At 35.5% G+C, this 24,727-nt stretch overlaps 2 protein-coding genes across 4 annotated transcripts; one reads left to right on the top strand and one right to left on the bottom strand.

The window, feature by feature from the left end:
• Positions 1-1,070: 1,070 nt before the first annotated feature.
• On the top strand, positions 1,071-13,804 carry LOC107867738 (ribosome maturation protein SBDS). Its single transcript, XM_016714117.2, has 6 exons — positions 1,071-1,387; positions 2,645-2,774; positions 3,874-4,074; positions 4,159-4,326; positions 12,617-13,103; positions 13,509-13,804. The coding sequence occupies exons 1-5, from the start codon at positions 1,254-1,256 to the stop codon at positions 13,100-13,102; spliced, it is 1,119 nt and encodes a 372-aa protein (XP_016569603.1). The 5' UTR covers positions 1,071-1,253; the 3' UTR covers position 13,103; positions 13,509-13,804.
• A 258-nt stretch (positions 13,805-14,062) lies between these two features.
• Positions 14,063-17,946, bottom strand: LOC107867737 (mitogen-activated protein kinase kinase kinase 3-like). Of its 3 annotated transcripts, XR_007054476.1 has the most exons (10): positions 17,432-17,946; positions 16,971-17,240; positions 16,156-16,243; positions 15,988-16,050; positions 15,721-15,881; positions 15,454-15,529; positions 15,293-15,352; positions 15,093-15,200; positions 14,661-14,890; positions 14,063-14,544 (listed from the first exon to the last, which is right to left on the bottom strand). XR_007054476.1 is itself a non-coding variant. In XM_016714115.2 (9 exons), the coding sequence occupies exons 1-9, from the start codon at positions 17,773-17,775 to the stop codon at positions 14,806-14,808; spliced, it is 1,230 nt and encodes a 409-aa protein (XP_016569601.1). In that variant the 5' UTR covers positions 17,776-17,936; the 3' UTR covers positions 14,063-14,805. The 3 variants fall into 3 exon arrangements, 2 of the variants coding, with proteins under 2 accessions (XP_016569601.1, XP_047266817.1); XM_016714115.2 differs by having other exon boundaries at positions 14,063-14,865; positions 17,432-17,936; XM_047410861.1 differs by having other exon boundaries at positions 14,063-14,890; positions 17,432-17,933.
• Between the last annotated feature and the right edge of the window lie 6,781 nt (positions 17,947-24,727).

Below are 24,727 nucleotides of genomic sequence, written 5' to 3' on the forward strand. Positions count from 1 at the left end.
TAATCATTGGAGGTAGAATATTTGTCTAAACTACAATTATGTTTTTCTTAAATTACAATTTGATTTAATGATATAGTTACATAAAAATTGGTGAGACGTCATAATTTTATATCCTTATATAATTAATTTTAAGTGGTCCAATCCTAATTAGAAATTGAATAAAAATAATATATAAGCCATGCATGCAAGTTACAACTCACAAGTATTATGTATGTATAGTCTTTATCATTTCATTATATACTTAATTCAATGAATTGATTAATTCTAAAATTTTATTGTTCTTTTCTCTTTAATGAAATAAAATATCTAAGAAGAAAGAATAAAATGAAGATGACATGGAATTTGTATAATATAATCTAAGGCCAGTTGACATATATAAAAACAAAAGTAAATCTAATATATTTTTGATAAGTTAGATAACATGGGAGTATATATTTGTGTGGGAGAATAAAATAAATTAATATATGTTCATTGATTTGTTCATATATATTTTTATGTTATTTTAAAATCTTTTAATGAAAATTTTGACTCTACTATTAACGTAATCGTCATAAATCAAACTAATTTTTAATGGATCAAAAAATTATGTGGATTCTTTTTAATGGATAATTTTTTTTTTAAAATTTTAAAAAATTAAAAAATGACGTGAACCTCTAATATGCTGCCACGTGACAAAGTTGTTTTCTAAAAATTGGTTGTTAAAAGTAATGACATGGATGGATCAATTTTGTTACGGCGATGGCATGAATGAGTCCAACATTTAAAGGATGACATAAATGAGTTATTTTTGATAGTCCAGTGACATATTTGAGTCTTTTCCGATGTAATAATAATAAAAATTGAAATTGGTGTTGAAAAATTACTAAAACATCAAAAACCTATTTTCACTTTTCAGATTTTTTTTTTAAGAATTATTTTTAAAATTTTTATGATCAAACACCATAATTTTCAATTTTAATTTTTTTTTTTTCAAAAAAAGGGAAAAAGTTTTCATGACCAAACGGGTCTTGATACTAGTAGTACTATTTTCAGAATGAACAAAGGGCAAACGCCTGCCTATCTTTTAAAACAAAAAAGAAAAAGGAATAAAAAATAGTAGTATCCCATTGAACTGTTGCATGAGTACACATGCGAAATTGGGGAAATTAACTTGGTCCTTGTCTTTTCTTTCCGCTGCCGCTGTTCGCCTTTTGTTTTCCCATAAAACATAACCCGTCTGTCGAACCTACCAGAAACAGAGACGAGAATCTGTGATGTCGAAGACGCTGGTGCAGCCGATAGGGCAAAAGAGACTTACTAATGTTGCAGTTGTTCGTCTTAAGAAGCATGGTAACCGTTTCGAAATTGCTTGTTATAAGAATAAGGTCCTCTCTTGGCGTTCTGGCGTGTAAGTTTTCCTTCTTTCTTTTCTCCTTTCCATTCATTCCATTCTTGTCGAGCAATACTTTCTAGTATGAAGTTTGTATTTTTAGAAACTAATTAGATTAGTGTAAAAAAAGATTTAGGTTAAGTTCAAAAATGTTGGATTGAAAATTACGCTTTTTGTACATGCTTACAATTATTTTCATTATATATATATATATATATATATATATATATATATATATATATATATATATATATATATATAGTTGAGTCGATCCCTTTGGCTTCATTTATGCATTTACTTGTTCGTATTTTGAACCAATTTAGTGAAAATCCTGGCTCCTTGCTAGTAGACGGACTAAGTATTGTTAAAAGATAGGCTGGTGGAATTCTTTTTAATATTTAGAAACGAATTAGACTAGTGCAAAAAGGGATTCAAGTAAAAATTTAGGTTAAGCAAAAAAAATTGTTGGATTGAAAATTGCACTATTTATTGCACCCAAGGGTGTGACTTAGTGATCAATGTAGTGGTTTGAGGATATGTGGTCTCAGGTTTGAAGCCTAGCATAGATAAAAAAACATTAGGTGATTCTTCCCATCTACCCTAGCCTTGGTGGACTCAGTTATGTGATATCTGTTATTGCAGGTGGGAGGTACACAAGTATCAGTTGGATTTAGTTGAGTTGCCCGAAAGCTAGCCCGGACAACACGATTATCAAAAGAGTTTACATGATTTATGCATGGTTAAAATTATTTTTTCGTGTATGTATGTGCTATGTAGTAGATGTTGAACTCCTTTGGCTTTATTTGCGTGTTTACTAGTTCGTATTTTGAACCCACTCAGTGAAAATCGTGGTTCCGTCATTGGTAGACAGATTAAGGGTGTGTTTGGTATGAAGGAGAATGTTTTATATTGAAAATGTTTTCTTGAAAAACAAGTTGGTTTCTTACTTATTTTCTAGTTTTGGTAAGAAAGCAAAAAAGAGTTATTACAAGAACATTCCTGTGTAATCTAGTAAAACAATATAGGGGTGGGAGGGCTGGGGCCTTGGGCCTTGGGGGTGGGACGGTTAAGGGGTCAGGGGTGTTGGATGGGTTCCTGGGTGAGGAGGATACAATTATGAATAAACATAGAATTCCACTTATTAAACTTGTTTTCCCTACTTCCATTAAGGAAGTCATTTTTCTCATTTTTAAGGAGCTTGTTTTCCTCCATAACCAAACACATCCTCAGTATTGTTAGAAGATAGGTTGATGGAATTATTTTTTTGTGGTGTAGAGAGAAAGATGTGGATGAAGTGTTGCAGTCACATACTGTTTACTCGAATGTGTCAAAGGGTGTGCTTGCAAAGTCTAAAGATTTGACAAAGGCTTTTGGAACTGATGATCAGACCAAAATCTGTCTGGAGGTGAGCATCCCCCCTCCCCCTTTTGAAAAGCATTCGATGAAGGTTTTTACTTGAATCATACTGCAGAAGGTACTGAAAGCATTTGAAGTTGTTCAAACGTGTTGGCGTTTTACTTCTAACCTTTTTGGTTTCATTCTCTTTATGAGGTTTTCTATGGTTGTATGAGTTCCTGTTTCCTATTTTTTCTCATAGTTATATGCATATGAGATTTTCTTTGTTTGTGTTTGGAGTTTCTTGTTCGTGGTGTTTGAGTGATGTCTATGATTTCGAATACATAGTTTATGGTATTATCTGGTGGCTGTATTGTTTCCTGTATTATCTAGCAGTGTTAGTTTATTTTGCATACTGTATTAGTTTATATGCATTTATGTTTTGTGTTTGTTATACTGTTATCTGTCCTGAGCCGGGGGTCTATCGGAAACAACCTCTCTACTTCACCTAAGGTAGTGGTATGGTCTGTGTACACTCTACCCTCCCCAGACCCACTATGTGGGAATACACTGTGTATATTGTTGTTGTTGTAGTTATATGCATATGCTATTTACAAGCATGACTCTGCTTAAAATTAGTGTGTTACACTTTTTATTCTTATCTGGCATATCTATGAGTATGATGATTCTGGAAAGTAATGTCCGGGGAATTGGTTTAGTTTATATTTTTGGATAGTTTGGGCAATATTTTAGATATTTTCACTTCTTGTTTTAATCCAATTCCGCCTTTCTGAATCAATAAGATGGAAAGCTATTTGTTTTAATCCAGTTTTGCCTGTTAAGAGTTAATATTCGGAGTAAGTATTTACTCATGTAAGCTAATCATCATGAAACGGCCTTCAGAACTTGTGATGCATAGGGTACAAAAGGACCTCCAAAAGCCTATGGTGTAGTGGCTTTAATCACGTTTAACACTTTCATAAGTTGATAACTCAAGCACTGGCCCAACAAAATTGTTTTAGCTTACCAGCAAAGGAAGCAGCTTATTTAAGTGCCACTAAGTGGTATTCCATGTTTCCCTCTACCATCATCTCTTCTTCAACTCTTTATTCTTTTTAGGAATACATGAGAGTGATGTATTATGTAAAAGATAATTTTCTGTATTTTAGATTTTGGACAAAGGAGAGCTGCAAGTTGCAGGGAAGGAGAGGGAATCACAGTTGTCAAGTCAATTCAGGGATATTGCTACCATAGTTATGCAGAAGACGATCAATCCTGAAACTCAGCATCCATACACAATTAGCATGATTGAACGTCTGATGCATGAAATCCATTTTGCAGTTGATCCAAATAGCAGCTCAAAGAAACAGGTAACAACTATAATTAATCATGTGAGGTCTTGACTGCTTTTCTAGCTCTATTATATCCTGCAAATGTTTAGTTAACTTTTACAGGCACTGGAGGTCATTCGGGAGCTTCAAAAGCATTACCCCATAAAACGAGCCCCCATGAGGTTGAGGATACATGTACCAGAACAGGGGAGCCCTTCTGTCCTGGACAAGCTTCAGGAGTGGAATGCCTCCATTGTGTCCAGAGAACAATCTGGAAGTCAGCACTCCATAGTAAGTTTTTGTTAGAATTGGTAATTGTATTGATAAAAAAGCACCAAGAAGGCGCAGGCAAAAGTATTTACAGATCAAAAGCACATGTATGTTCGGTCTGTTCTTTAAGGGGATCCTATCAGATCTAACATCAGTTCCGCTGTCTCAATAATAAAATTCTGCTCATGCAAAAAACAAAATAAAAGTAAACATCTCACATTGATCATCTTAATATAGCTTTCTTTGTCTTCAAAGCGTCTCCCTTTTCCTTCTAATTGGACCATAAAATACTAGAAGGTATAGTGTACCACGATTGCCTTTGCTCCTTGTTCCTGCCCTTGATGTTCCAGCACTTCAAAAACAGTTGTATCTATGTGTATGCACCATTTAAGTCCCACCATGTTACGAACGATTGCTATAACTGACCCGTAGCTGTGTCAAAACAAAGATCTCTACTACGAGCTTGAACCACTCAAAGAGCACCTATCACTGTTGGAGTCCTCTCCTTTGTAAGTTATCCTGAATCAAGCATGACTTATGGGCCACCAACCATGAGAAACACATTACCTTGTAAGGATCATTAGTTTTCCAGATCTATTTCCAAGGACAAAAATTAACTTCTAGTCCACCTGAAATCAAGCTATCATAGCAAGATTTTACTTTGAATTGACCTTTGCTTTCAGCTTTCCTAATCACCCTGTCCTGGCACTGCAACATACCTTGAAAGGTCTGCAAAGCAGTAGCAGTTCAGCAAGTTACCCATTTCCCAGCCACTCAAGTGCCTCCTAAAATTGAAGTTCCAACCATCATTACCTCTGTAGGACACTATGTTTGGTTCTTGCATCAAAAGAAAGTATGTATGTCAAGAAACAACTCCTTGAGAGGAGCATGGTCATCTTGTTTCATTAATTCAGATCCTCAAATGTTTAGTGATGTGATCAAGTTCAACAACAACATACCAAGTGTAGTAATCTCACAAGTGGGGTCTAGGGAGGATAGAATGTATACAGACCATAACCCTACTTGGGAGGTAGAGAGGTTGTTTCCGATAGACCCTTGGCTCAAGGAAAAGCATAAATTCATATTATCAATAAATTCAACTCCATTTCTATTGGTTATAAAAGTGGAATTTCTTTCTCTATTCTCTATGTTTTGGTGACTTGTGGTTTATTCACCATGCAGCTTTTAAGCCGTTTAAGAATCACTTTTGATGCAGTATGATCTATTTGGTTGACTCTTCTGAGTTTGTGACAAGCTGTGTTAGTGGTATTTCGTAGACATAAATATTAGGCTCTGTTCTTTCTTATATATCAAAGAAGAATATCAATTGTCATAAAAAGAACATTTGGTTGGGAAAGGCTATAGCTTGTTGAGCATCGTTGCGGCTGATAGCTTAGAGATTGTTCGCTCGGGACTGTACGTAGTCTTTGTGGTGCCAATTAGTTGCAAATTTGCACTATCATCAATGTATTCAGAACCTTGGGTTGTAGAGTATCATCTCTGGGTAAACACGTCGTTATTCCTTCTTCTGGTATAGGACATTGATCCAATTTGACTTGAGACCAGTTTCATTACAGGTGACCTAGACTAGTGGGTATATGAGTTTAGAGCTGTGAATCTTTGTCTAGCTGTGTTTTGTTCTTTAGACTGTAATATCAGTTCCCATGATGAGTATAAATGCTTGAACCACTGTTTGAAAATATTTCATTTTGTCACTCAGCAAGATCTACACTGTTATTCTTTGTAATGAAAGAGGACATCGCTTGAATTGGTTCGACTGCATTGCCTATTAGCTTCACTAGTCTTGGTCGCATGGATTTGTTTCGAGTTTTTTTGGCATGATCAAATGTTATTTAAGAGGTCATTTTATTTCCAAATCATTTATGGAGCATGACTCTCTGTCTGCTACTTTTGGCTCTAGTTTTCTCTTTTCCTACTCATTTACATTTTTGTAGTGCACTTCTCTACTTTGTCGTTACATTTACTAAACCAATTAAATATGACATTTAATGCTGCAAACGATTTATTCTGTTGAATATAAATCTATAATAAAAAATGAAGTTACCTCGTTGAGGCCTTGTGGAAATTACATTTTAATGATACTCAATTTGAGTTCTTGAAGTACAATTGCCGTTACTGTACATTGTATGCTGAAATTAGTTATTCTAATTGCAAGTGCTATTTAATTTCTCAAAAATGATATTTAATTTAGCTCGTAAATGAATATTACCATTACTGTATGTGGGATGCTGAAATTAGTTATAGATTGTGCAGTTAGCTTTTCACTTTTCAGTTAAAAGCTCCTTCAGCCTTGTTGTTTTAGTATGCTTTTCCTTGGAAAATGCTGCTCCTTGTATACTTGCTTATCAATAGAAGGAGGTGGCCATCAGGAGTAGTTGTTTGGTATCACTTTTTTACCTTGGGTCAATTTCTTAGTAGAAAATGCTCCCAGGCACATTTACCAATGACACTCTCTTTCCTACTTTCTATGACTGCAGAACTTCCCCTTTCCGGTAGACTTGCCGGAATTGATCTTCTTCTTTCAAACAATTCAGTTTTTACATCTTGTGATTACTGTTTTACTAAAATTCCCTCCTCTTTCACTTTCAATTTTGTTGAAAAGTTTTTCTGGGTAATGGATTCTGTCTCTGACTTAAAAAAAAAGAAGAAATTATTTGTCACCATCCGTTTCCTTTTCATTCCTATCATGGATAATAGGATTTATTTTAGAATGGGGGGAAAATCCTATGATCTGACAGAAACCAGATTGTCTTCTGATGTGTGGTGCGAATGGTTTGAAAGTTCAAAGCTTTATATGAGAAGAATGAAGATTAGTAGGGGCGTGCTATTGTGGCTGTGCAACAGATTTAAGGAAGCCTCAACCATTAAAGGAAGGTATTTTAAGACCTGGGGGCTGGAGGTGCAGAGATATCTCCATCAACAGTTATTGTACCCTAAAATACAATAAATTTGGTAGGTTCACCTCAGCTTTTTCAGTTAATGGCAACGAAAGTTCAGTGATCATTCTACCAGAGAACTCATTCAGTGACGGGTGGGGCGATTTAGCCTTAAAAATCCAAAATTTTATTGCTCGCAAAGCCAGTCTACAAGAATTGAATACAGAGATGGGAGGTCTCAGTTCATTGAGACTTAGGGGAGAAGAAGGTTACAAAGAAATAATGCAAAGGCAGAAATGGTGCAAAGGAGACCAGAATCAATCTTTATCGTCTTCTCCGGGCGGGGACAGAGGTCCACTATGCAGAAGTTTGGTTGGCAGATTCCCTGACTGTGATGAAATACCCACCAGAACTGAAGTCAGAGGTCACGACAGACCTGGAAGGGCATCCACAACTTGCAGATCTACGATATGAATGGAACTCAATTTCTCTTCGAGTTCTAGTCGAAACGAGATGCAGAGCACATTCTTCTGGGGGATTGGAGTCGGAAAAGTCATCCTTTGTTGCTAGAGTGGTGGACGCGGACCGCGGGAGCTTATCCTACAGATACCATCTTCGATTGGTTCTGGGTCCGGATCTTAGGACTTCCCCGGCAGCTATTGAGCGATAAGGTGAACAAAGTGGACCCAAAGAAAGCTGATTTTTTAAAAGGGTTTCAGGCATCAAACTTTTATGAACCCAAATTGCAACTTCATTAAAGGAATTAGCCCAGACCCTCTTCTATTTTCAACTCATAAAGACCACAGCTGTCCCGCTACTTCTCCAATTTCTTTCTCTGCAACAGAACTGGAGGATATGATGAGAATGGTGACAAAGCAGAAGAACCAAACATGCAGCAGAGATTTGATAGAAACTGACATGCATGAAAATAGGGTGAGAGATGAAGAATTCTTAATCTCTAATGAGGGAGAAGTTCATGAATTAAGTGAAAGAGGTGAGTCGTCTAAGAGACACATGATAATCTTTGAAGAGCCTGTGCCTATACAGATGGAAGAACCACTCTCGGAAAAGGAGATTGAAGACAAAGCCACTTTGTGGGTGCAGTCTAATGTCCTAGAATTAAGCAGGAGGTTCGGAGCAGCTTTTGAAGGGTGTGATAAAATATCCTTTGAACGGTTGATGAAAATAGACCAAAAAGAGGCTTTTTAGGGCCAAAAAAGGGGGTCATCAAGAAGAATGGAAATCTGAACAGTGTTCCCAAAGAAATGAGAAACTTAGAATTTCACATGAATTTCAAAGAGGGAGAAACCAGGAGTAGAGGGAGAACAACACCTCTTAGACTCAAATAAAGATCAAGATTATATCTTGGAACATCAGGGGTTGAATGGGAAATGAAAGAAGCCTAGTCAGGAGTTTAACCAAACAATGGGGGCCTGATGTCTACGTCTTTCTAGAGACGAAACTAATTTGGCGTGATACTGCTTTATTTAAAGAGGTATGACATAATAGGTGGATGGGAGAGTTTCATTTAGATGCAGTCGGTAGAAGTGGAGGGATAGTGGTAACGTGGGATAAAAGACAGTGGAAGGGGGAACGGATAGGGATTGCTGGATAGATGCTTACATGTAAACTAGTAGGCATTGGCCAAAATATTACATGGTTCGTAAGTGCAGTTTATGCTAATTGTAGTAGAGTAATAAGAAGGGAACTTTGGGAGGCGTTGACAACAATAAGAAACTCTTGTGATGGACCATGGGTAGTGTGTGGTGACTTCAATACTACAAGATATCCAAATGAGAGAACTGGCAGTCATAGTCATAGCATATCTGGAGCAATGAAAGTGTTCACTAATTGGATCAATAAGATGGAACTATTTGATCCTTCTTTATTTGGAGGAGCTTACACTTGGAGAAGGGGGAAGAATCATTCAACAACTTCCAGAATTGACAGATTCCTCTATTCCAATCTTTGGGAGAAATTGTTTCCACAACTCAGACAGAGGGTGCTTTCTAGAGTGGGATCAAATTATAGTCCAATAGCTCTAACTTGTGGAGAGTTGAACCTTAGGAAGACTTATTTTAAGTTTGAACAATGGTGGATGGGGGTGGAAGGATTCAGTGATAAAGTTAAAGAATCGTGGAACTCTTTCTCCGTTAGTGGATCAGCCTCCTACAAACTAGCCACAAAATTGAAGCTACTCAAAGGGAAATTAAAGGAGTGGGACCTGGAAAACAGAGATAACTGGAAACCCCAAAAGGAGGATGTGCTGAATCAGATTGCCAACATTGAAGTAATTCAGGAGCAAAGATCATTAGATGAAGAGGAGATGATACACAAAGCTCACCTTTTCAATGAGTTTGCTGTAATTTCTAGGAATGAGGAAATAGCATGGAGACAGAGGTCTATAGTACAATGGTTCAAACATGGATATAAAAAATACCAAGTACTTTCACATAATTGCCACATCTCACAAGAGATTCAATTTAATTGAAAAGTTAGAAGTAGAAGGGGTAGCTATTTCTGAACCAGAGCTAATCAAGCAACAAATTGTAAGTTTTTACCAGAATCTTTAACGATGGAGGCCAGATTTTATTTTTCTAGGAAGTGAAAGCATTAGTGGGGAAGAAAAAGAGTGTACAGAGACAGTTTGAAGAAGATGAAGTTTTTCAGGCACTCAAGTTGTGTGCCAGTGACAAGGCCCTCGGCCCCGATGGCTTCCCAATGAGTTTCAGAACTTTTGGGAAATACTTAAGGAAGATATTATGAGCACCTTGAGGCATTTCCATGATCATCATGTGTTTTAGAAGAGCCTGAATGCAACCTTTGTTGCATTAATTCCCAAGAAGGTTGCAGCAGTTGATTTGAGAAACTTCAGACCTATAGGTGTGATAGGAGGAATTTACAAGATTATTGCTAAGCTTTTAGCAGAAAGGCTTGAGAAAGTGATAAGTTAGTTAACTAACATCAAATGGTTTTCATCAAAGGAAGGCAAATCATTGGTGCTGCACTAATAGCAAGTGAATGTGTGGAAACTAGGCTCAAAGGGGGTGATCCAGGAATCATGAATCATATGCAAACTGGATATTGAGAAGGCTTACGACCATGTCAATTGGGGCTTCTTGATCAGAATACTTGAGCAAATGGGGTTTGCGGAGAAATGGCTGAAGGGGATTGACTTTTGCATAAAAACTGTTAGGTTCTCCATTCTTGTAAATGGAGAATTTGCTATTTTTTTTTTCCATCAGAAAGGGGGGTCTCAGGCAGGGAGATCCACTCTCTCCTTTTCTTTTCATACTAGCAATGGAGGGCTACAATAGCATGATGAGAGTGGCCGTCCAAAATAGCTTGATAAGAGGCTTCAAGGTTAACAGTTCTGTTGGAGGGGATATGCAAAGTTGTCATTTGCTTTATGCAGATGACATAATTATTTTTTGTGAAGCAACATCAGATCAGGTTGCCTTCATAAGAGTGACCTTAGTGTTTTTCGAAGCAGTCCCCGGGTTATCTGTAAATTGGAGAAAGAGTAGTATCTTTCCAAAAAGTTTGCAAGTATATTGGGGTGTAGAATAGAGCAACTTCCCACGACATATTTGGGCATGCCATTGGGTCACAAACATAAGGAGCTAGAAATATGGAATGGCATCATTGAAAAGACGGAGACAAAATTAGCCAACTGGAAAGCGCAGTATATTTCTTTAGGAGGAAGAGTCACCTTGATCAATTCAGTCTTGGATTCTCTTCCAACTTATGTTATGTCTCTTTTCATATACTTGTCAAGGTGGTAAAAAGACTTGACTAATTGAGAAGAGATTTCTTGTGGCAGCTCAATAAAGAAGGAAAGGGAATGCATTTAGTCAAGTGGCAGCTTGTACAGTTACATAAACAATCAGGCGAATTGGGAGTTAGAAACTTGGGGCTACAAAATAGATGTCTCTTGTCTAAATGGCTTTGGAGGTACACCACTGACGAACATGCATTGTGGAGGGAAGTGATAGCCAAGTATGGGCGAAATGGAAATTGGTTCTCTAGCTCTGTGAATAACACTTATGGGGTGTCAGCTTGGAGATCAATAAGGAACTTGTGGCCGGATCTTAGCAGAAACAAAGTCTACAAGTTGGGAAATGGGACTAAAATCCTTTTTTGGAAGGAGAACTGGATTGGAAATGAGACACAAATGGTCTCATTTCCAGACCTATTCGCTTTGTGCATAAATCCCGAAGAAACAGTGGCTGAGGGATGGTCCAAACAGGGATGGAATATTGTGTTCAGGAGACTTTAAAATGATTGGGAGATCGGGAAAGTGGCTGAGTTATTGCAAGTACTAAATGATTTCAAAGGGTTATCAACAGAGCTTGATTTCAGATGGAAGCACTCTAGAGATGGAATCTTTTCAGTCAACAGACTATATGTTAAGGAAGTGAAAGAGCAAGAAGGATGCAAGTCTGGCCCCTGCAAACAAATATGGAGAAATAAGGCGCCAACCAAGATAAAATGCTTCTCTCGGTTAGTTGCCAGAAGAGCATGTGCTACACATGAGAGACTAAAAAGAGGTGGCTTTCAGATAGCCTCTTGGTGCTCTCTTTGCAAAGAGACGGAGGAAACCAATAATCATCTATTTCTCCATTGCAAAGTGACAACACAACTGTGAAATCTTTTCCTGGGATCAACACAGACTAAGTGGATTATGCCTGAGCATACAACAAACCTTCTCAGTTGCTGGATCGGAAGAGGGGGGAGCAAATCTCAGAAAAAGTGGTGGAGTATAATACCATCATGCTTCTGGTGGCCAATCTGGAACGAGAGAAACAGCAGATGCTTCGAAAACAAAGCTAACCTAATAGATAGAGTCAAATGGAACTGCTTGACTACTTTTTATTTTTGGTGTAAAGAAGTAGGGATAGAAGAAGATGCACAGATTTTAGACTTTATAGGATTGTTGTAATCTACTAGTTTTCTCTGTTTTTGTTGGAAAGTTTTTGGAGGTCTCCAGCAATGCTGATGAATACAACATTACCTTTAGCCAAAAAAAAAAAACACCTTTTTACCTTTCATTCTTCCTTTCCATTGAATTCAACTTGAGCTTCATTTTAATGAAATATCAATTTTTAATTCTCAAGCTTAATGAACCTCAACCAATATATTTTCTGTTATATTACCAGTAGAATGGTGTTGTTCATTTAGAAGAAGAGGGCAAACCTTTTGACTCCTGGTTTCCCCAAACTAATGAGCTAAACGGTTGTTAATTCTTTGAGGTAGCCAAACTAATTTCTGCATCATATGTTTGGATCAACGTTGCAGTTCTATATCTTTTTTTTTGAGCGGAAAGGCTTGATCCTGATGTTCTCTTACTTGCTGGTTCAGCTACATTTTCTTTTTCGTGTTACTTAACTACCCTTCTAATCATTGTGTTGCAGATTTGTGAAATTGAGCCTAGTCTTTTCCGGGATTGTGATGCCTTGATAAGGAATCTACAGGGCAGAGTGGAAATTCTTGTCGTCAATGTACATGTGGAGGGAGATACTTTCGTCGATCAGTTCGATGATCACGAGGATGATTCATCAAGATTAAGGAAGGATTCCACAGGTTCAGTCCAGCTGCTGAGTGAGAAAATGCAAAAGCAGACTATTTCTTCAGCAAGCGAGAATTCCATGGGAGAAGTAAAACTGAACAAACCTGCAAAAAGTGGGAGTTCCGAGGGCGAAGTAAAACTGAACAAGTGCACTACTTGCAACGCTGTTGTGGGAGATTCAAAAGAATACAGAGAGCATTTTAAGAGTGACTGGCATAAACATAACCTTAGGCGAAAAACTAGGCAACTCCCTCCACTTACAGCTGAAGAATGTATGGATGACCTGGAACTCGGGGACTCGAAAGCTGATCTAAAAGAATATTCATTTTGAGGTTTGAGCAATTTTACTTGGCCAGAGACTTGTATGTTACATGATTGAAGACATACATAGTATACCTAGCAAGACTTGAAGGAAAACATAATTTAGAGAAATGCTGCTAAATGCTGCGTCTGGTTATGTTGCATTTTATTATATTTAATAATTGAAAAAAAGAAAATAAAAAGACTTATCTATATTCAGTTTTGTCTCTGCTGCTCTTTAAGTGCGTAACTGCTTATGTTGATGCCTCTCAGTAAGTTTGATTTTATCTATCTGGTTTCTAATGGTAGTGCAAATGTCTTAGTTATATATTGAGTGCATATTTGGATCTACTGCCCTCCTTTCCCCAATTCCCCTCTTTTCATTTTTCCAGCAATATAATTTCATAAAGTTATGTTGCATTTTGCCTTTTTTGCAGGTTTCGATGCAACTATTACTGATGGTAAGAATAGATGCTGCGCAAGTCATGATTGTTATGTTATGCATTGATTGGTGGCCGAGTTTCGGTTAAGCCTGAGAGAGTTACTTTGTTTGACTAATAGGTGTGACGTGATGCTGGATAATTTTATACATGAATTGGTATTTTTGACCAGTTGTTTATTTAACTATAGCTTGTAGTAGGATCAACGTTGAAACCATCTGGTATATTCCACCTTGGGCTTATGGTGAATGATATATTAGCTTCTATAAAGTCTTCTGATGATCGAGGTTAAATTGCCGTACTTTCCCAGCATCTGAAATGAGAATTTTTAAGGTCATTTTCATTCTCAATTTTTGTTAAGGTCATCCATGGTTGAACCGAATGGAATTAGGTGGCAACCCAAATGTTAAGGCAGAGCTACTGATCCACCATGAGGGTGATATCGCAATGATGCTCTTACTGGGGCAGTACATCTTACAAGTCGCTCCCCCAATGGCCCAAATGGCAAATACTTGCATCGTTTGTTTACATCAAACTAACTCAACTAATTATGGTTAAGTGATTTAATGTATTAAACATATTCATTAATTAGTCATGGTTGATAAAGGTGCGTGTACACACACATTTGGTGTAAGCACTTGGTACGGATAAGTTTTCTTTTTCCGGGCTCAAACCTTAACTTTTTTCTCCCATATATGTGGTGGGGAGATATCTGCTGTTCAACTTCGACTACACTGAATCCCATCATCTATATGACACAGCCTATAGAAGGCTTTAGGTAGCAGAGCTGGTCTTAGCACAGCCTGCGCTGCACGGCCAATGTCTATTCCTTATAAATTCTACCTCTTCGCTTTGTCTCGGGATCAACTCAACCAATGGGAACCAGAATGTAATGCTTCCAACAACTAGCTCATATTCTTTTTCTTGGCATGTGGACTTGACTGGGTTCTTGATCTTCATTCTCTAATCCAGATCCTTCCCATCTTCCCACAGCTTAAATACCAATTCTCCTTCACCATCAGGCTTGCTCAACCTGTCGTCAAGATGCAAGCCAGAAATATCGACAGCCCGCAACAAGTTTGCAAGCATTACCAATCATGCCGTTCCTTAATTTCAAAAGAAAAAAAGATGCTGACGTTCTAGTCATACCGTAAAATTGGCCGATTAAATGATCCATTTTAAGTGAAGATGGAGTGGGGACCAACTCCTCCTCACCAGTAAGCCTGAACAAATGGATGATGTAGCAGCTGAACAGCTGTCGAACGGCAACCTGGATTCCTCTGCAAGCAAAGTTTCAAAAAACTCTGCGCATTATCTGAGAGGTTCCTGGGAATTTCAGGAATGTCTTTCCTATCTGCCATTTTGAATAGTAAAACTGCCTGTCAATCCCATGTAAGAATATCAGTCTTAACTGCTAAGAAAAAACTAGCACAATCTAACTATATCATGAGCCATAATATTATCCTTTCACTCAATGCTGATTTTTGATCAGAAATTTTTGAAAAATAGAAATTCTCAAGATTTTACCAAACAAGTGAAACCTCAAACAAAAATTTCAGAACTTAAGGAAATATGACCTACTCTTTCATGTTGGCTCCATGGAGGTTTAGCTGTTGCCATCTCAAGAACAGTACAACCTAGGCTCCAAATATCTACAGCAACATTGCAACCTCCTGTATCCTTAAATACCTGGTAGTGTTTGGAATTTCGGTTTCAGGAAACAAGAAAGAGTGAAAAAGAAGTTCGAATTTAGAATGTTAGACAAATTCTTGAGAGTGTACCTCCGGAGCCATCCAATATGGACTTCCTTTGAAGGAATCCATCAGAGAACATGCTTTTATCTGAAATTTGAAAACCAAAATATGTACATGAATTAAAATGTTTCCTATTTAGAGAATGGAAATCAAAACTTGGTGTCAGATATAGTTGATCAATAACATACATGTTTAGCCATTCCAAAGTCTGCAAGCTTGATTTCTCCCTTAGAATTTACTAGTATATTTTCTGCTTTTATATCCCTGCCAATAACAGAAGACATCAGAAAACAGGAAATAAAAAGACCCTGAAGATAAATGTTATAACTCGATGAAGTGCATAGATTTAGTGCCCCTCAATTTTGACAAGGTAAATACGAACATTAAAGCACCGCACCAATGGATTACATTGACAAAAATATTCTGATAACATGATCACGAGCTATAATGTTTACCTGTGTGCTATGTTACTGTCATGCAAGTAGACTAAACCGGAGAGAATTTTTCGTGTGTAGCTGCTGATAATTTGTTCTTCGAAAGGACCATATTCTTGAAGTAGTTTAAGAATTGATCCTCCTTGTACATATTCCAAGTAGAGTGACAACTTATCTCCTCTCTGTACACAAGGTTTAAAGTCATTTTTCCTAGTTCAAGTTTAATTTATCATTATAAGACGAAAGAAACCATAATTTGTTTTGAGAACGAACACAAAGGAGCCATACCAATTCACTTCCATAGTATTGCACAATGTTTGGATGTGAGAATTGACTGAGCAATGTGATCTCCTATTTACCAAGAAACTAACTTGTTAGTACTAATCATCATTAAGAATAACAAAGAAAATGAAAGACCATGTAAAATTGTTAGATTTGAGTAGAAAATATACTAACCTGGTTCAGCTGCTTGAGACGTTCTTTTGATGTTGTGTCATCAAAGATGATTTTCACTTCCTTTATAGCACACATTTGTCCATTATCACTGTTGCAGAAACATAGTGAACAGCTTTTAGTGAGGTCTCAAATATCCATTAATTGTATTTATCCTTATGTTTCTTTCTTTTCTGCTCTATTGTTATTTATTCTCCTTGAAAAATGGCCTACTTTCTTGAACAATGAAGGTGAAGTTGATTTTCTAACACTTGCTGAATTATGGCTTATGCCAACAGATGACACAAATAAGGGAAGATCTATAGAACAATAGTAAATCATGGGCGGTCACTGGGCTTAAAGTAACACTTTATCTTTGATAAGCCCTTGGCAAAGAGACAAAGTAGATATTTCAAGTCTCAACATTTAGGAGCGGAGCTTAGAGCAACAATAAAATTGTCTTTGTGTGACACTTGTAGATCAGGGATTCGAACTATGGAGCAATCCTTCTACCGAACCTACGTTATCGAACGCCGTGTGCAATAGGTGCCAGTACTCTCAATATCTAGCTACCTTTAACAATAGCATGAGAGGATTTAAGTTATATACACTCATGGCATAAAAATCAATGTAGTTTAACTTATCGTAGCAAGGTTGGTCATTATTTTTATCAGGTTATCAATTATTGTTTCTCACGAATTTTTACCTATAAATACCTTAAGTAACCTGATTCAGTAAATATTTTTTATACTATCAGTGTACATATATTAAACTATGAAAAGGTCCTTCAATAAAGAGCAAATATATGTAAAATAGCATGAGTGAAAGTCATGACATACCTATTAAATCCAGCATAGACATGGCCAAATGTCCCTTTTGCTAACAACTTCCCTTTCTTCCATTTGGACCCGAGAGCTTGCCCTGTTTTATTAGTTGAAGAATTCGGTGGAAGAGGAAGAGAATGGCGTGGATGATTACACTTCTCTTGTTTTCCACTAGGAGAATCCAAAATCTTTCCCCATACCACTGGATATGTTGTTGGTGAAGTGCAAGAAGAGGAGGACTTTGAACTCTCATTTGATGTTCTTGACCAATCATTGCAATTGTTTCTGTTCAATGTTTATACTAACATGTTAACAAAACCCCCCTAAAGAAAAAGAAAAGATGAACCTTTTATAGGAAAAGACAATGCACTACAGGAATTAGCAATGGACAAATCCAATGACGGACTAATAAAAATTCTATCAGGTACGGGCAATTTAACAATGGATTAGCGACGAAGAAGAAAGATTGTACAAACCTGAGTGGACTAAATAATGGACTAATCCCTTGTTCATCATCATTGAACTGAAATGAGCTAGAGGATGATCCACTACTTGATCTTGTAGAGAAATGAGGTGAATCTAATGGTGAAGGCAAAGGAAAAAGAGGGTGAAGTTTCTTGTCTTTTGTGCATGTGTAGGAATGAGAAGCATAGGATGAGGAATAGGATCCATTAGCTGCAAAACAAGTTGGAGAATTTTTGGGTATCAAGATGGATTCATCAAAGCTTTTTGACTTATTTACTCCATACTTTTTGTAAGTTCTTGGAGGAGTTTGTTCATTGGGTAGCTGGAGGGGTTGTTTTTCAAACCAAGAAGCCATTTAACTTTTCGTTGGGACGAGAGTACTGTCAAGTATGTTTCAAATCGTGACACTTTGGGATATTTTGCTCAAGTTTTGAAATGTTTGTGGGTAATATAAGAGCATGTTAAACCGTGTACAAGAGTGTTGTTTGTTTAATTGGAGGGACCCCCCACCCCCTCTCCCCACCATCTTCCAGACGAACAAGAAAATGATGGGGTTTGGTTAAGATATCGTAGATAAGTTTGCCGGTTGCATCAATAGTTGGAGACGGCTGCATCTAGGACAGCGGCGAATTTAAGATTTGAATTTTATGAGTTCTTGATTCTGGGATAGGGATAAAAAATGATGGTAACTGAATTATAGATTATTTTTATATATAGTTAGTTTATTTTTAATATATTATAAGGTTTGAGCTAAAATTACTAGATCCGATCGACCTCCGTTCATGCCATAGGATGTGCACCATATTGTCAATAAATTGGGATGAAAATTATGAAAGATCAAAGTTCTATGTCTTTAAAAACACATGCAAAACAATATTAAGTAATTTCTTTTTATATGTTTAAATCGTACTAGCTAAATTACATGATAGTTGGTGTTGGCAATGTCGAAGTCCGAAGTTTCTTCAAGGAGAACGATCGATTAAAATATAAAAAAGTAAATTTACGAAAAAATCAAGGGATACAATATATAATACTATATATACATAAAAAAAATATTTTTAGCTAATTATATATAATATAATTTTTGATGAAGGGGTGTTGGTTGAGACTCAGGTCTGCCAGGTATTGATAAAAAGTAGTAATAAGTACTCGATAAAATAATTGAGTTACGTTCAAATCGAAACACCACTGTTTCAGGAAAAGAAAAATCAATAGTTGGGGCCGGCTGCATGCAAATGTTAGTAAATAATATTTGAAGTTGACGCCAATTGTGGATAGGAAGAAAGATTGGGAATATCGAGAAGGCACACATATTTGCCCCACAAGTTTGATTAGGATCGAATGTGAGTATTTGAGTATTTGAGTAATTGATAAAGTTATTGTTTTATAATTAGAAGGTAATACATTCAGGCACATAAATAGTTCGTTAAAGAAATGTAAGATTAGATGGTGTATAATAGTAAACTCTTATAGTTCAATTTTTCCTTAAATCCCGCGCATAAATGAAAGTTTAGTGCACTGAGCAACCCTTTCAAGTTTGACTAGGAATGGAGGTGAATATTTTTCTGTCCTACTCCTAGTTTGAATGTTCACCAGCAAAACAAAGAAAAAAAAGAACATAGCTCACAGATTACTACAAAGTATTATGAACTTTGGGGATAATTAGGTGAATGGAATATGGAGGGAAGCTTCACTTGAGTCTATTATCTCATTAAATACATACCTTCCCTAGTATAAACTCTTATTATATCATATCTTAAATGTTGATTAATTATTTTTTCTTTTCTTAACGACGCGGTGACATCCTGGGCATTGAAAGGGAAAGGATTACTTCACTTGAAGGAAAAAAATAATAAATAAATAAATAATAATAATAATAATAATAATAATAATAATAATAATAATATTTGTGACGGAAGAATACATCTTAATTCACAATCAGGTTTAAATTTATGCATAGTACCTAAAATTTTCGTGATGGAATGTAATTATCCTTTCTCATAAATTACATTGTAAATATTATTATTATTGTTGATGAATTTTATTCCAAATCGATCAGAAAAATAAGGCAAGGCAAACCTTTTAAGTTTTTTATTGATATGTATATTATGTTTGCTAATGTACTTCTTGATTTTTGTAAATTTTGTTCCTTCTTTTCATTGACTAATTTTTCCTGACTATTATCTTATGCATAAATTGAAAATTATCGCCCAACTACAAAGTTGATGACAAACATGAAGATTCTTTTACTTATAAAGTTCAAGCCAGACAAAATATTACTTTTTACGTGCTAGAATTATTTAAGGAAATTTCCTAAAGATGGACCTGAAAAAAATTTAAAAAATCCTTAGCCATATCAAAATCAGACATTAGTCTAAATCAATACACCTTGACATTTGCTTAATGGATAAGAAAATGAGAGAATTACCACATTAGCTATGTCAATTCATATTTGAGAATTTATAAAAAATAAACATGAAGCTCAAAAATAGGAAATTAAAAATGGTTTTTCTTCTTTATTGATCCTCTATTATCAAAAGTACTTTCGGTACAGTGTAAACTTATTTTCATATGCATCAACACTTGTTCTACGTCCCCTTAAAGAATTGTATAATAAATACAGTAATTAGGATAAGCACAACGATCCTAGAGAGTACTCTTGCCGCCATAAAAAGAATGCAAACGAATAGTCCTATAATTATTTTAAATATTTTTCTACTTTTTTTTCTTTTTCGTACTTTCTAGAACTTTCTTCAACTGTATAAGGGAATCGAAAATGAGTATTCACCAAACTTCATGTACCTTTGATATTTGCTTGTTGTTAGCTATATAAAATTTCTAATTAATTTTAAAAAGTTAAGACAGTCAATAAGCGACAATCAATAATATAATAGTATTAAAAAGGAGCTAAATTAAGATGGAAAAAGGAACAAGTTCACTCTCTTTAAATTAAGACAGAAAAAAGTTCGTTCTCTTTATTTCTCTTATACAATCAAATCTCCTGTCTTTTTAGAAAAATTTTCGAGATTATTTTAAGAAGGATGGCATAGCATTTTGATTAATAACTATATTTTGATTTCTCAAAATCAAACAAAAAAAATATTTCTCTGTAATTTCAAATTTGTTATATTTTTAATCAGATTTATTTCAATCGGATCTTATTCTTTTTTTAAAGATGTTTAATAGTACAAATTATGTGATAAACGGATGTATCTATCTGTTGTTCAATAGTTCAAATCACGGGGAGCTGTTTGCAACACACATGGTATATATGGTTGCTGGTCATAAATTAAATAAAATTTGTCCCCACCCTCTCGCAATTTGAAGTGTTTCTCGTTATTGATTTGAAACTTACTAATGAGTTTTTGATTCTATATATTGAAATTAATTTGTTTGTGACTTTGATTGATGTTGAGCCAAACTAAGCCCATAATATATCATGATCTGTATTACTTAGGAAAATTGCACTTGCAACCACTTTCGGTACAATGCAATTAAAGAACAATTTGTTATAAAATATTTCCTCCGTTCCATTTTATTCGTCCGAGATTTTCTAATTTGATTTCTTATTTTACTTGTCATTTTTCATTTTAATTGTTTCATCTCCAAAATAAAATGTAAATATAATTTAATAAAGGTACTATGGTAAAATAGCCATGCCATTAATTATTTTTCTTAACCAATGTGTAATGTCAAATTGAGACGAGTAAAATGGGATGGAGGGAGTAATATTTATGTGGATGTTCATAACTCTTAAGAAGTTACTAAAACTAATTTTTTTCCATGATAAATAGTTATTCATCCACTGCTCCACACACTATTATCTCTCACACTATTTAACCTTTCCCATGATCTTTTTGTTTAATGTTATGATCAACCTTTTATATGCCTCTACGAAGATTATAAATAGAGGCATAAGGCTTCATATTGTATATACTTGAAAGACTTATAAACTTGATATTTGAAAGAATAAAAAGCTCTCATCTCTTGTCTCCTTATTTTCTTCTCTACTTCTTCTTTCATATTGCTACTTTTTTTAGATTAATTTTAACACAATTTGTTTTTTCAATTGTTCGACAAATAAACAAAATCCATTTAATGATATTTGTGAGTACAAGCGCTAGTATAAAATTTACTAGGAAAAAAAGAAATTTTGTCCCCTTAATTTTTGGTAAATTGTGATTTTAGTGTAAGAATATTGTGTATAATATTACATATTAATGACCTACATATTTTTGGTAATAAACTTAGTCTGCCACCCAATTAATGTAATAAATCAGTCAATTACTTTTCCTCTAAGTTATGCATATGTGATATCTTTTTGATGGCAAAACTATGAAAGTCCATAGGGTTAGAGTTATTTGTCTAAGAGTCCCTAGCTTACTTATAAATATGTCTGTAGCTCCATCAGTCTGACATACCCTTTGATAGGCATAGACTAAAAAATTCTAAGGTTTCTTCTCTACTGTGATAAGAAATAAAGTAGAGAAGAATAAGAGTAGAGAGAGAAGAGAGAGTAATTCTTATTTCTCTTGAGGGATTCTTGAGGGATTCTCTTGAGTCTTTTACAATGATGAAAACCCTTCTACTTATAGGGATATTACTCCTAGTTTCTCTCTGAAAGATAGATATTTCATATCCTAATAGATATCAAATAGATCTTATCTATATTCTTGATAGACATTCACTATAATGTAAATACATTAATAACCCCCCTCCACCCGAATGTCTAATGATAGATAATGTATCTCGTTAAAATCTTACTAGAAAAACCTCAGTGAAAAAAATCTAGTGAAGGAAAAAGAGTACACATCTCTAACAATACACATATAGGCTGCGTCATTAAAAACCTTACAAGAAAAACCCAGTGAGATAAAACCTCGTAATAAAAAAAGTACAACGCGTATTAACTCCCCCTAATGAGAACATCCTTAAAACTTTGCATCCTGATTTTGTGCATCATTTTCTTGAAAGTTGCAGTTGAAAGAGACTTGGTGACTAAATTGGTCATATTGTCACTTAAATGAATCTATTGCACGTTAATATCACTTTTCTTTTTGAGCTCATGTGTATAGAAAAGTTTTGGCGAAGTGTGCTTCGTTCTATCTTCTTTTATGAATCCTTCCTTAAGTTGTGCTATGTATGTTGCATTATCTTCATATAAAATCGTGAATACTTTGTCACATTTTAAACAATATTTTTTTAAAATAAGATATATCACGGACCTCAACCATACACATTCTTGGCTTGCTTCATGAATAACTATTATCTCAACATTGTTCGATAAGGTGGTTATGATAGACTGCTTTATATATATATATGTATATATATATATGTATATATATATATCTAAGATATGACAGTATCCCCATGTGAACACATTGCATATTTGAAATTGAGATTTATGCGGGTTAAATAAATACCTAACATCAGCATAACCAACAAAAGCGGTACTGCAATCTTTACAATAAAATAAGATTATGTGTTTGATCCTATTTTGATGTCTCAGTAGGAGCACAACTATATCTTGCTGACAAATTAACTGAAAAAAGTCTATATCAAGCCTTGTAGTATTTGCAAGACACATTAGTGCATAAATTGCACTAACACATAGTACTTCAGGACCAATATAATTCATTATGTTTCTCATTTTAGAAAATAATATATTGTTGTTGAAAACTCTCCAAGAGTTTCAATAATTTTCAAGCTATAAGCTTATAGAATATAAGAATTATAAATAAGTTTCCAAGTAACTTTTACATGCTTCAAACATTTTGAATCCTTACAATATTCAATATTTCATGAGTGACATCTTCAAGTATCTGCACTGCAAATCAAATAAGTTTTATGCTTACAAAGATGCATCCTTTCACTTCACTTGATAAATGTTTCTACGTCAGCAGCTTAAATAAACGTAGAATTCAGATCCTCGTAATCTTTCACAATATTGTGCCAATATTGTATCAAAGATATTGATGATATATCATTTCGTATCGGTTCACAGTATGACGTAACATTTTGAGATCTCATCACTTTATTATTTTCAGGTACCTAAACCTTTCATAAGATTTCATGAAGTGTTATGTCTTAGGATCTTCATGAGAACAATGCCTTCTTATTGTAGTTATTTGCTCCTTATCCTTATTCAAGAATTATTTAATTTAGAACTGATTGATCTACCATGCTTCATACATGTAGTAGATTTTGTTCTTTAGATTGGCTCCGCCTAGGTTTTTTAGTGCACCGGGCGAGGATGCATATGATTTTTTGATTGCTTATAAGGATGGCTCTATAATTTAGGCCTAGTTGAGACTCGTGGTGTAGGCTAAACTAATTTTTAGTTATACTTGACAACTCTATATTGGTGGAGAGGTCATCTTGATTCCAGGCAAGCTGGATCTTCTTCTTTGACATGGGCTCAGTTCTTCGAGATCATCTTAGAGAAGTACATGTCTCACAATCTTAGGGATCATTTGAGGGATTAGTTCTTGAAATTGGAGCAGGGCTTTATGACGGTTGTGGAGTATGAGACTTATTTTAATGAGTTGTCTAGGCATGCTACTTCTATTTTTAATACTGAGTATGAGAGGGTTCGTTGCTTTATTTGAGGATTGAGACTTTCTCTTTACATGTCTACTCAGAGTTTGGTAGTTGCGTATGGTCTTTTACTAAGGTTGTTGATCATGCTCAGCTTATAGAGAAAATACATTGTGAGGCCCAATGGGGTAGTGATAAGAGCCCGCGATATCAGGGCAGGTTTAGTGTGAGTCATAGTATCTCTCGATTTAGAGGTAGTAGTTCTCAGGGTAAATACCATCCATGTCAACCATTTTAGCATTAGGGTAAATATGGTAGACTCATTCAGGCCACGCTTTAGATTACTGATGGAGGCTAATCTAGCACTAGTGATCATCCTAGCTGGGGTCGTAATCTGTCTTTGAGGAGTTCACCTTTAGGCTATTATAGTTGTGGTTATTATTTTGGGTTATCTAGATCTTTTGGTTTTGGTCCAGCACCAGGCATGTTATGGTTGTTTAGTTTTTGGTCAAGTCTCGAGGGAGTACCCCAGTAGTGGGGCGATTATCCATTCAGCTCAAAGTGTTTCACCTATTAGGATAATTTACCCCCCAGATAGAAGTGGTATGTATGATTGTAGAGGTGGCTCCAGGGTTCTCGTGAAAGTTCTCAAGTAAGTAGGATAGGAGGTCGATCAGGAGCCCAGCTAGGTAGTGGGCATGGTTAGTTGTATGCTGTATCTGCTAGGATCGAGGCTGAGTTTTTGAATACTATTATTACAGGTACGATTC

The sequence above is a fragment of the Capsicum annuum genome, chromosome 4 (assembly GCF_002878395.1).
Source record: "Capsicum annuum cultivar UCD-10X-F1 chromosome 4, UCD10Xv1.1, whole genome shotgun sequence".
Classification (NCBI taxonomy): Eukaryota; Viridiplantae; Streptophyta; class Magnoliopsida; order Solanales; family Solanaceae; genus Capsicum; species Capsicum annuum.